Source organism: Leptodactylus fuscus, chromosome 5 (genome assembly GCF_031893055.1).
Source record: "Leptodactylus fuscus isolate aLepFus1 chromosome 5, aLepFus1.hap2, whole genome shotgun sequence".
Lineage (NCBI taxonomy): Eukaryota > Metazoa > Chordata > Amphibia > Anura > Leptodactylidae > Leptodactylus > Leptodactylus fuscus.
This window is the reverse complement of record NC_134269.1, coordinates 72595519-72609195: the sequence shown is the minus strand read 5'-3', so window position 1 is coordinate 72609195 and position 13677 is coordinate 72595519. Positions and strand designations below refer to the sequence as shown.

General features: G+C 39.2%; 1 protein-coding gene across 1 annotated transcript in view; it reads left to right on the top strand.

Annotated features, from left to right (window-relative positions):
* The window catches only part of LOC142202998 (transient receptor potential cation channel subfamily M member 7-like), a 38011-nt gene extending 24634 nt beyond the window's left edge, over positions 1-13377 (top strand). The window contains exons 2-8 of the mRNA XM_075273415.1: positions 1636-1715; positions 11397-11435; positions 11556-11736; positions 11869-12082; positions 12463-12587; positions 12671-12842; positions 13199-13377. Coding sequence (XP_075129516.1) covers positions 1636-1715; positions 11397-11435; positions 11556-11736; positions 11869-12082; positions 12463-12587; positions 12671-12842; positions 13199-13377 — 990 coding nt within the window. The remainder of the gene's footprint in view (positions 1-1635; positions 1716-11396; positions 11436-11555; positions 11737-11868; positions 12083-12462; positions 12588-12670; positions 12843-13198) is intronic.
* Positions 13378-13677: the final 300 nt, after the last annotated feature.

Sequence of the window (13677 nt, the reverse complement as noted above, 5' to 3'; positions counted from 1 at the left end):
AACACTCAAATAACACATCCTAGATCTGGATGAATGAAATATTTTCATTGAATACTTTGAATACAGGATATTAGAGGAGGAGGGCATACGGAGCACAAGCAGTGGAGGGGCGTTTTCTGAGGTATGATGCAGGGGGTGCTTGGAGGCCCTGAGGAACGCCCAGGGTGCTCCATGAGCTTAATTTACATATACAAATTTTACAAAAAACCATGAGGTCATTTGCAGGACTAGAGGCAGCACCTGAATAGCTTTTTTAAACACTATTCAGGCATATGTTTAGCTAAAAATGCATTTTTTCAATGATAGAATCCCTTTAGAGTTTATCGCCCTCAACACATCTTTTCTAACATAAAATATGTAAGTTATTCTTTACAAGATTCTGTTTAGTAACGTTTTTTATAGAACAAAAATTACAAACAAGCAATGTCATCAGAGTTACAGTACAATAGTGCAAAATACAAATGATTGTCTTAATCCTCAATATTAAAACAAAAGTAACAATCACAATGTAAGGTATTAATTTATGTAGCAGAAGATACATTTTAAGTTACATATATATATATATATATATCACTTTACTGTTAAGGTGTATGTATATATAGGCAAATAAAAAATAATTAGAAATAAAGAAAGCACAGAGTATTAGTTATGCATGTTATGTGTGTGTGTAACACATGGCAATAATAGATTTTAGATGGAATTCTTAAAACAGCGTTTTATGTAGGGTGGTGGAGGATAAGTTGGTCTACAGGTATGGAGACACCTGAATAAATGGAACACATTGGTTGGGAATGCCATCCTGTGTTTGGCATCTTGATAGGGTTAAATATGTGTATGTAACTCTATCAGAAACATGTCACATGCACTCTTTCCAAAAAAAAACTTAGTTAAAAGGGGGTGACATTCAAAATGCCTGCGGTGTTGGTTTGGTCACAGATTTGTCCATTTTCCTTTAGCAACATGCCACACACTGTTTTCCATTTATTTAGTTTTCAAACTTTGGACACCTCCTCTGAGTCCAGTTCTTTGCATTATTTAATAAGCACTGCTCCTCTTATTCTGGCAGAGGTAGCGCCCTCCCTTCCAAAGCAATATGTACTGTTAGTTTTGGTGCCTGATATGCTATTTAGTCTGTGTACTGTCAGGAGGGCGGTGTCAGGCAGGAGCAGACAGGGGTGTGGTACTGAGCTCTTACAATGGCTACATCTGATTGGAGCTCTGAATTACACTCCTTACCTGCCCTTGCCCACCTGACAGTACAAAGCTTAAGTAACATATCAGGAACAAAAAAACCCTGCATTGATTGCTAGGTGGGGACTAGAGAAAAATTTCCAACTACGATGAAATTAGTGGAGCAGCACCTATTAACACATGCTAAGAACTGGAGCTGGTGGAGGTGGTAAAATGTCCTCTTTAAAGCAATTGTCTGCAATATAGCACCACTTAGTCTATGTCCTGAAGGTTTGCACCATTGATCAATATATAAAAAAATAATTAGTCCATCCTACTATTACCATATCCACTTTTAATCATAAACTACAACTGCACACACATTAATGATGTAAATGGTGCAATAAGTTACATGTACATCAACCCAAAAGAAATAAATCCTAGTGCTTCTGCTTTGTTTTTCAGATCAACTTACCTTGGATAGAAAAGACATTTTATAAACGTGATTGCGTTTCCATCATACTACATTCAAGAGAACCTCATAGGTAAGTCATTCACATGCCATACAGACCCTTACATAATATCATGTTGGATTGCAGAATACAAATCTTGCATTCATGTTCACAAAATAAACCATACCCAAATTATTTTTCCCCCTAACCTACATATTTTCCTAAATCATATGTACACAAACTATCAAATAATATTCACTGGTGTTTAATGGTGTATCCCCATCTCAGACATATAACGTATCGACAGGAAAGATTCTCAGCTATTTATAAAACTCCTATAGAAGTCAATGGAACAACCCATACATGGGAAGTCTGGGACAGTTGGGAGCTATGCTCTTGCCTATGTGGCTCTTTCTGATTGATTCCCTCATCTGTCTCATCTGCAGCTACTTCTCCATTAGGTTACAAGGACATAGAAATGCAAGTGGTACTGGGAATTGTAGTCCTGTATACTTCTGGAATTTCTGTTTGGCATTAGCTGCAGCATCCCCTGCAGTCAGCGTTCCCCCTTTCTGGAGTCCATAAAAAGCATATTTATATGTAATGCAGTTATCAGTAGTAGATACACATTCTGCCCAGGGGCCCTTTGCTGTCAATGTCCACCCTTGGTAGTATTCATCGGCTCAGTAGACACGAGGTAAAAGTCCATGCATACATGGAGATATCAGGAGGAGATAGAAGATAGTCATCAGGAATATTAAGTTATGTATTGTATAATTGTATAATATATGTATGCCACCTGAGGTGATGGGAAGAGGGAGAGGCAGCTCCACCTTGTAACTTTTGCTTACATTGATAAGAAGGTACAGAGAAGCCTACTTAGGTCAAACTTAACTAAACTTTAACTAAAAAGTTTCTGCATTGTAGAAGTCACGCTTTGTGGGGTTATCGGTACAGTAAGTCTATAGAAACGTGTCCAAGTAATTTGTATGAATAAAGACTATGGGGGTTCAACAAATGTGTTACTTGGATTTGCAGCTATTTTGCTTCCCTTATTATTAAAGTGGGAGGGTCCAAGTGCAGGGCGTATTGATTAACATTTATTCAACGAAAGTGGTGTAAATGATGTCAGAATCTACAGCAGCCCCAGGCTTTGTGTCTAGGCATATGAGTGCTGAGGGGAAGCGCCTAATGCTTGACGTGACGCAGCCTGATCATTAATAAGAGCCCCCTGCAGTTGTGCAGAGCGCTGGTCTTAATCAATCCCACCTTTCTGTTCATATTGTTTTATAATATTGACTAATCTTTTGGGTGGTCATCTGTCTATCCATTTCTTTTTCTTGTTTTTTATTGCGTAAAACTTGTAATACTTCATAAAACACACAAATAAAAAAAAAATCAACCTCTTTTAACTGAGGGGATGAAGAAGGGCAAAAAGCAGATCCAACAACATTGCAGTTAGTCCATCAGGAAGACCCCCCTGTTTATCAACAATGATAGTAAAGGCACCAGGTAGGTTGATATTCAATCCACCAATGAATACACAGACAAGTCCTAATATGTAATGGCAAACTTTCCTTATAGTCTATTGCAATCTCTATATATAGCTGTGAACCGAACAAGATAGGGAGAAATTAAGGAAAAAAGGAAGAGTGTGAAGGGAGGAAGGAAGGAAGGGAATTGAGAACCAACAACCCCCTACATCGCACAAGATCTTAAGTGTCTGTCCATGTATAAGTGAAAAATTGTCATAATGACAGAGGTTTAGAAACAGAAGAATCTAGTCCTATGAGGTTTTGTTCCTAGTATCATGTTTTAGATTGGTAACATTCTGATGAACAGTTTCCATGTGTTGAAAGACTTTATCAACTGGGTCTCCTTTTGTAAAGCAAAAAGAAATAAAAGTTGCATGGGAGTGTTTGGTGCGAGCTAAGTATGTAATATAGTTTTACATGTGGCTGCTGAGATGCAATATAGTAAGCATTTGAGCCATGGAGGAACCAGTGGATTCCAAGTGGAAAGGTAGCCAAACAGGGCATATGAGGGGGTAAGTGGTATCTAGGAAGCAGTATACCTATATAGGAAGGTATGCACACATTTCTAAAACATTTTTATTTATGGGCATTCCCACAGGTGATGAGAGTCATCCGAAATCTGTTCTCCACAACTAGGAAAGCCGCTGCCCCCCCCCCCCATTAGGATGTTGTGTTGCTGTGTAATATAACTCCTCTAGGCAATTTTTAAAAACATCTCCCAATAGGATATTGAGGGTATATATTTCAAGGGTTTGTGTAAGGTAGATCAAATTATGTTGGTTGTCAAGTCTCTATTATTGACTGTCCATTCAGAGATCCATGTTTGTCAGCCAGAAGTCCAGCTGTGTGCATAAAAAAAAAATGAATTGAAATTTGCCCTTCTTTATCAGTAGAGGTCTGTAGACTCTTATGTAATGTGTCTTCCCAGTCTCCCTGCCACCAAGCCCCGATGACAGCGGTGGCATAGATTTTCTGTTACATATAATATAAAGGGTTGTCCATCCATCCAAGGAATTTGGCAGGTTTCTTGGTCCAAACATCTAGGATAACTGCTTACAGGGCTTCTATGGGTGTAGGCTTGTTTAAGTAATCCTATATCATCATGTATTCTCAAGCAGACTTGATGATGATGAGATTAGGGCACCAATTTTGGCAAGATGAAGTTTATACCTGGAGGAAAGAGATCATCGGTGAGTCTAGTAAGTGGAAAAATATTTAGGAATTGGGATAACGACATCCTGGAAAATGTAGAGGTTCTTAGGAAACACTACTATCTCAGTAAGGTTTATACACCCTGCTGTAAAAAAGAGCAATGGACCCCATAATGCACCACATAATTTTTTTTTTTTAAAGTGGTAATACGAGTTGAACATTGGGAGGAAACATTTGGCTAATGTCTCTTTAGCATTAGAGATGCCTATTTATTTCAACTGAGCTATAATATTCAGGTCACTTACTGTGGCGTTCCCAAGACAGAACTTTCCAGTGACATAAACATGACAGCTATAACATAATCTGTCCAATTAAGTCCTAAGTAGTAGCGTGATATAAGAAAATCATTAAGTCAACCATACTTCACATCTTCTCTGGATGCATCGGTATGCCAGATCCCTCAGTAGCTGCTGTCCGATTGAAGGCGAACTGCCAGTAGTTCGATGGCTAGAGCAAATAGGAGAGAAGACAATGAACATCCTTAGTGAGTGCCTGGGAAGTAAGTGAAAAATTAACCCTTGGGAGGGATGGCTGTTTTGGGAGGGTCTGTATAAGATGAGGCCACTTGATGGAATCAGATGATTTGGCCACTTCCTATGGCTACGAATCTGGCTTATCTAGATGATCATTATACTGTACTGCTGTTGAGACCATGGGGATGGGGGTCAGTGGGACTGGGGACACTTGGGACAATACCAGAAATCAGAGACTACTGCATTGAATCAAAGACACATGGCGTGTATCTATGATATTAATGGATACTCTACCTGATCATAAGATGAAGTACACTGAGATATTCCATGAGGCTGGCCATGGACAATACCATTGGTACATTCATCACTTTTCGATAGCCATCTAGTTATGAAGCTGCTACTGAATTACTGAATAATTACTTAAAGTATGTATATCTTTAGAGCACATCTAGCCTGTCACAATCCCAGTTATGTCTCTTACTGAATTTTTGCACAATTTCTAACTGTCTTGGATTTGTCAGGACAGTCCCAAATTTCCTGAAAAAATCCTGGCAAATTTGGCCATGTCCCAACTTGAAAAGGGACATGTGACTTACAAAACCCTGTCCAAAAATTGTCTGTTCCACAGGTTTTGGGGATAGGCCATGGAGGATCCAGGGGTAGGACTTAAATGTCCATATATTACCAACAGCCATACAGTATAGCTAATCTAGCGAATCCCATGTCCACGACCTCTTTGTGGTAAAAACCGTGCTGCGGAGACGCAGCGATTTCCGAAACTCTGATTTCCTTTAAATACATTCCACATTATTAAGCAGGCCACAGGTTTCAAACAATATAGGAGAGAAAAAGTAAAAGCATTAAATAGTACAATGCTTTGGACAAGGTAAGAAAACCTTAGATATTTAAAAAGATGTTCCACATTATTAAAGAGGACCTTTCACCATTTTGCCCATAGGCTGTTCTATATACTGCCGGAAAGCTGACAGTGCGCTGAGTTCAGCGCACTGTCGGCTTTCCCAATGTGGGTCCAGTGTGAAGAGCTTATGGTCCCGGTACCGTAGCTCTTCTATGGTCAGAAGGGCGTTTCTGACAGTTAGCCAGAGACGTCCTTCTTCACAGCACAGCCAATCGCGCTGTACTGTGAGAGCCGGGAGGAACGCCCCCCTCCCTCCCTGATAATGCTCATCTATGGACGAGTACTGCGAGCAGATGGAGGAGGCGTTCCTCCCGGCTCTCACAGCACAGCACGATTGGCTGTGCTGTGAAGAAGGACGTCTCTGGCTAACTGTCAGAAACTCCCTTCTGACCATAGAAGAGCTACGGTACCGGACCGTAAGCTCTTCACACTGGGCACAGATCGGGAAAGCCGACAGTGTGCTGAACTCAGCGCACTGTCAGCTTTCCGGCAGTATATAGAACTGCCTGTGGGCAAAATGGTGAAAGGTCCTCTTTAAGCAAACCACAGTTTTCTAGGTGTGTGTGTGTGTGGGGGGGCTTCCAGTGGGAGAGACTAATCCAGTGCCAGAGTGCACAAAGTGTGGGCCATCATGCCTGTGGGATGGAGGTTTGACCAAAAAGCCTAGAAAGCCTAGAGTACTCCAGAGCAGTCTGGAATGCCATCCAATAGTACCAGGTCTTGTAAATTTTGTCACAGGAGTCAGTCATGTAAGAAGTGATTTTTCCATGGGTTTTTTTGCCTTCCCCTGGATCAACACTCTAGGGGATTGTAGGGTTATAGGTTGGACTTGATGGACTGATGTCTTCATCCAACCTCATCTACTATGTAGCTGTAATATGCATGACGTCATTGACTTTAGAGATTCAAGGGGATATAGATGGGTGAAGTTTCAATTCATTTTAAAGTAGATTGTTTAATTTAATTGTATTAACTAAAATTTAGCAATAAATACATTTATCATGACTTTATTACAACGTATTATAATTTCTAGGTGTGTCCATCTACTTAATGTAAACCTCAATGGTATAAGTTTCATTATGTATATTTATTTGTTATTACTTTCTAAATCCTATCTATCATATAGGATTAAATCTCATAAATATTTAACAGGTATTTGGACTCTTTACAGCTCCATTTGTTTAACATACCTGTACATCCTTTAACTTTGCGCAATACCACTTTCTTGTGGGTTCTTATAGGAACTCCTGCCCTGCCCAAAATGTACTGGAGAGCAAATTTCCTTGTTTATATGTATGTATGAAAAGTATAATTCAGCTCCTAGGTAGATCAACTAAATAATTTATCAAATTTGTGCAATTCTGAGAAGCAAGTTCTATATGCGTATTATAATTTTAGTGAAAGTATTTTATTGCGGAATATAAAAGATAAAAAAAAACAATTAAAGGGAGTCTACCACCACCAAAATTACTAATATGTAGGGGCTACTAGTGACATATTGATCTCTTCCTGCTAAAAAAAAAATAAAAATCACCCTTTAACTCAGTAAGGAGACAACCTAGTTTGAGCCTTAAAGCGTATCTCTAGTTATAAATAATAATATAATAGTACAGGTGAATATAAGAAGTTTTGTAATATGTGTTGGGGGAGGGGGGTGCTGATATCCGTAAGGACAGCCTTGGGTCTGAATAGAGACCCTGGGTTTGCCTGTCCCACATACCTGGTTGATCTTGCTTAGAAGGGAAGCTGTTAGCCATCATACATATATTCAAGTGATTGAATGGCTTCCATTTGGAACTTCTCCATTAGATACTTGTTCATATCTGCTACATACTTGATGAGTCTTCATTTGCTGCCTGGTTTTGGTAGAGGAAAAAATCAGGAACTTTTTCCAGTAAAATTCTTTTAATGAATTCATCATATCTAGAGTCTGATGGAAATTCTTATAAAGCTGAGTAGAAGACCCCTTGCTGGTGGGTCCCTGGAGCCTTGATGGTTGATGTGTAGAAGTACGTGACAGGTATTCTAGAGTTTTCTCCAATTGAAGGCTGAAAAGATTGTTGGCCTGGAAAGGTAAGGTAGAGAGGTGGTCTAGGATAGGATATTGTCACTTCATGATTTTGCTCAACTTCTACTACAGTGAAAGCTGTGAAAAGACAATAACATCTAATGAACCATCATACAGGATTCAGCTCTGTAATTCATGAATGGTGAGAATTCTAGAATCTACTCTGGAGACGCCATTTTACAACCTTGTGGCTGAGCCATATTCTCTGAGATCTGCAATAGAAGACATAAATAGACAAGGTTGCAGCTGTAGAAGATGTTTTAAGGCCCAATCTCCCTTTCTACCAACCCTATTATAGACATCCAATAAACAAGGAATGACCTAGAAAGTCTTGTCTTGTCCTTGTTAAGGACAATAAAATTCCATCTTCATTAGGTTTACCATTGTCACATACCCACCTGTCCATGCTCCTGACTTCTAGGTGGTGCTGCACCTAAGTCACAACGTTGAAGAACGCCAGCAAATTATGTACAGCGTCCGGGTATTCTGTAGCGTCTGGTACAGATTTCGCTATATGTGGTAGCTGAGTCAGCCCAGATGGGAATGTGGGATCTTCTGTAATGGTGAAAGGATACATTGTCCAGTTCATAAGAATTTTCACCAGAAAGATTTCAGATATGATAGAAAAAGCTCCTCAATACTAAATATGCAAGAGGATGTACACCTCATTTTTTTCCTGTGCCAAAACCAGGCAAAAATGTAGCAGAACTAAACAAATGTCCAATAACATACCGTATATACTCGAGTATAAGCCGACTTTTTCAGCACAGTTTTTATACTGAAAAAGCCCCCTTGGCTTATACTCAAGTCAGGGTCCACAGAGCACAGAGACCTGCAAGGACCTGCATAAATTAAACGAAGGGGGAGGTCCTTTAGTGCCACAATAATGATATAGGACACTCCCCCTTCTCTAGCACTGTAGCACCAAAGGACTTCCCCCTTTGTTTAATGTATGCAGGTCCTTGCAGGTCTCTGTGCTCTGTGGAGAGAGATGAATGTCCGGGAGGCCCCTGCTGCTGCACTGCATCGAGAAGAGAAAGCTTCAGCAAAGTGAAAGTAAAACACACAGGTACATACTGGGGTTACAATTCCTATTAATGTCAGGCATTTGGAGTTATTAATTTAGTTTCAGTAACTCCATGTGCCTCACATTAATAGCAGTTAATCCCATCATGTCCCTCATATTAACCCCAGTTTGCCCCATATAAGGGTTACTAATATGTGAGACACATGGGGGTACTAATAAAGGACCTTAATTATGAAGATACCTAATTATTACCTCCATATGTCCCAAATATCAGTAACTCTTATGTAAGACACAGAGGAGGTTAATGTGAGGGACATGATGTGGTTAACTGCTATTAGTATGAGGCACATGGAGTTACTAAGCTGTAATGCACATGACCAGACTTTTTATCTGCAATGGTGGATTTCCCACCCTAGGCTTATACTCGAGTCAATAAGTTTTCCCAGTTTTTTGTGGTAAAATTAGGGGCCTCGGCTTATATTCGGGTCGGCTTATACCTCAGTATATACGGTATATTAAATAGGCTATCATATACTGTGCTGGGGCCCAAAAAAGGGTCATACACTGTGGGGACCAAATAAAGTGAGTCATATTCTAGGCACCTACAGCAGACTCTACCTACTCAGGAAGCTGAGGGCCTTTGGAGTCCAAGGGCCACTTCTTAGGGCCTTTTTCAACTCTGTGGTTGCTTCAGCCATCTTTTTCAGTGTGGCCTGCTGGGGAAGCAGTATATCAACCAGGGACAGACATAGACTTGGCAGGCTGATCAGAAGGGCCAGCTCTGTCCTGGGGAGCCCCCTGGACCCAGTACAGGTGATGGGTGACAGAAGGATACTTTCTGTGGTGACCTCCATGTGGGAGAACAAATCCCACCCCATGTATGAGACCTTGATGGCACTTGGCAGCTCTGTAAGTGACTGACTGCTTCACCCCAAGTGTGAGAAGGAGCGCTATTGCAAGTGCTTCCTTCCAACTGCGGCTGTATAATCTACATCAGACCAAGCGAAGATCATTCCGAAAAGAAAACTAAATGAGTATGATTATGAAGTCTTTCTTCTTTCTTTCTTCTGTTCCTTAGCTACTATGGACTCCTAGTATATCTTCTCTTCTCAGCATATGTGTGTCTACCTCTGCAATAAATTACTGTGTATTATCCTGTATCTGTATTACTATGCTGCTGTAACATACTGAAACTCTGAGGCTACTCTGGAACATTATACTGTCTGGGGCCACTGTGGAAAATGATACTGTGTGTGGGCCTCTGGGGGGCATGTTATACTGTGTGGGGCCACTGTGGAGTATTATTCTTTGTGGGGCCACTGTTAAGCATTATTCTGTTTTGGGGCATTGTGGAGCATTATATTGTTTGTGGGACACTGTGGAGCATTAAACTGTGTGGGGGCCTCTGTGGAGCATTATATTGTGTGGGACCACTGTAGAACATTATACTGTTATTCACAGGAAAGTCATATGTCCTATCCTATGTGCAGGAACAGTACTGTATATTAAGCTCTTAGAGTACATATATACCTTCAGTATTTGTCAGGCAAAAGCTTATTCAGTTCACACCTGTTCCTCCCAAAGGCTTGTGACCCCCTTCGATGGCTATACATATGTATTATTACCCACCCTGGTTACATGACTTACATAGGAGAAAGATGTTAATAATGGCAAATAGGGCAATTACAACACTAGGCGACTTAAATATATATATTTTATATGTTCTTATTTAGTTTTCTGTTAAAGGGGACCTTTCACCGTCTCCACCATGTCCAGCTCTTTGAATGCATGGATAAACTTGACTTCTTACTGTATAACCCTAATGATTGTATCACCAAATATTTACTTATTTGTTAAAACCAGATATTAAATTGTCACTTTTTTCTAATCTCTTTTTATTTTCAAATTGTGCATTTTTTATTTTATTTTCTGTACATAATGATGGGAGCTGCCATCTTGCCTGAGCTTCGCCTTCCTTCCTTTAACAACATTTAGTAAACTATTCGACAGTATAGTCATGGCCATAGGTAGCAATAGACTGGAGCCCATTATGGATCTATGAGAGAACTTTCTAGACATGCTCTGTGCAGGGAGGGGAAGAAGAGAAGCTGTGACATCATCTATAGTCAGTAGAGAATGTAGTGATGGGCATCATGCGATATTATTTACAAAAGCATTAACTTCTATTATAATCCTGGTTTGGTTTAAAAATGTTTAAAATTAAATTTTCAATATTACCAAATTTGTTTAGTTTAAATATGCAATATTTTGTAATGTAGACAATGGATAAATAAATGTTAATAATAATTTCCCAACTGGACAACCCATTCATAAGACCCCTGGGGATCCCTTGATTATGTTGGGGATGTTAGAAGCCCCATATTTACACTTCACTGCATGTACCGAGTCACTCTTACATTTTATATAGACTTTTATGTCACTGTTTATACACATTTAAATTCTGTAGAAATACAAAAAATACCTCTGTGGACATATCATAGAAGGGAATTATTAACTTAATACCTGTTTACTCTCATTAGATGTATCCCTGGGTGTCAGATTTGCCAACAACTTGTCCGGTAAGTTCTAAGGCACCATTAATACTGTATTGTATGTGCAGATTATTTTGCTGTACTGTTCTACATTACCTGAACACACAATTTCTCCACCATAGACAATATTGATCTGTTTATCAATAGGTGTCGCTGTGGTCGTTTGATCAGAGAACATGGGTTTTTTGATGGAAATCCAGGCATTAATCCTTCAGATGATTGCACACAATCAGCAGCATGGACTGTGGAGAAAAACACAGTCAAAAGTCCTACAGATGCATATGGCACCATTGACTTTCAAGGTGGTTCACAAGGCTGCAAATCCAAGGTAGATACTTAAGTTTAATTGCTTTCCTTGGGTGTTTATGATAGAAGAAATTAAATGTATTATGTCATATTATATCTAGATAACAGACCCAGATCTTATTACGAATTTTTTGTTACCTTCCATTTCCTTTAGTTTGTAAGATTATCTTGTGACAGTAAGATTGAAGACATCCTTCATCTCATGGTTAAGGAATGGAGAATGCAACTTCCAAAACTGCTTATTTGTGTCCATGGTGGTACACAGAAATTTAACCTTCACCCTCGTATTAAAGATGCTCTGTCCAATGGGTTTGTTAAAGCTGCAGAGGCCACAAGAGCTTGGATATTGACAGGAGGAGTAAATAACGGTAACTGATCAAACACAATTGCGTAATCATTGGGGCAAGTCTAAAGTCAATTGTTTGGCATACTATGCATAAGAAGATTAAAGGGGATTTCTGGTGGGATGAAATGTTTTAGCAAAGAAATAAAATGCTCTGAGATTGGCCACAATCAAGACTAGACTCTTTATTGGAAGAGCGGCCATTTCCAGACATTTCTTGTGTGTGTTGAGATTGATAAGGAAGTAGAGACAAACATGGATCCTGGAGAGATCGGTAAGGTTAATAATCTTTACTTGATTTATTCCTCCTCAAATTGCTGAAATATTTAATCCTGTTGGAAAACCTTCACACTGACAGAAGAGCTGGACTGCCTGGCCTTACCATTATGTTCTTCTTGGTTATAGGAGTTGCCGAACACATTGGAGATGCTTTGAAGGACCATACTTCCCATTTATGCCATAAAGTGTGCACCATTGGAATAACCCCATGGGGTTTAGTTGATGGTAGACAGGATCTGATTGGAAGAAATGTAAGCATAATTTTTCCAACATTTAACATTCCTTGCAGTTATTGTCTGTGATTGTACCTTTTACCATGGCTTGTTTTTTCAAGGTTGTAGCCCCATATCAGACATTACTAAATCCTCTCAGCAAACTCCATCTACTCAATAATGTTCATAGCCACTTCATCTTGGTGGATGATGGAAGAGTTGGACAACACGGAGCAGACATTCATATACGTCAGGAATTAGAAAGAAGAATCTCTTTAACACAAATACATGCGAGTAAGTTTTTTCTATTCTGATGATTGTCAGTTATTTTCTGAACTTTAGAAACTGATTTGACATTTCATTTGGTTGGAAAGTATATTTCACAGAAGAAAACATAAAAGAACAATATTTAAGATTTTATTTTATGAAATTCTCAAATATGATATATGTTTCACTCCACACAGAGAACTAAATGATCCTGAGTCTCTCTTTTCTTCCTATTTGCTATGACTCCTAGTAACGTTTTCTATCTGCTATGAGCTTGTATGTGTTCTTTCTTGTAATATATTACTGTACTATCCATGCTGCTCTAACACACTGAATTTCCTCATGGTGGGACTGTTAAAGTATTATCTTATCTTATTTTTTAGGGACTGGCAAGCAAATACCTCTTGTGGCTCTAATACTAGAGGGTGGTCCTAATACTATCCTCACAGTCTTTGAGTATCTTCAACGAACCCCTCCAGTGCCAGTCGTAGTGTGTGAAGGGAGTGGCAGAGCAGCAGACCTCCTGGCATATGTTTATAAGCAGACAGAGAGTCAAGGGTAAAAAAATAACTTGTTTTACTAAAAAAAAAATATTGAAAAATAAAATAATTGGATTCCTGTTTTAATATGATTTTTTCTCATCCATTTCTAGAAATCTTCTGGAGGGTGTACAATCTGAAGTTATCACCAGCATAAAGAAAACATTCAGCCTTACCCAAACTGAAGTTACCCATATGTTTCACACTTTAATGGTCTGCATGAGGACCAAGAACCTAGTAAGTTTAGTGACCCCTTTAGCACAATCAGCAATTGGGATTGTTGTAAAGTGTGACTGGTATTAAAAGTAGTAAAAAAAAGCACA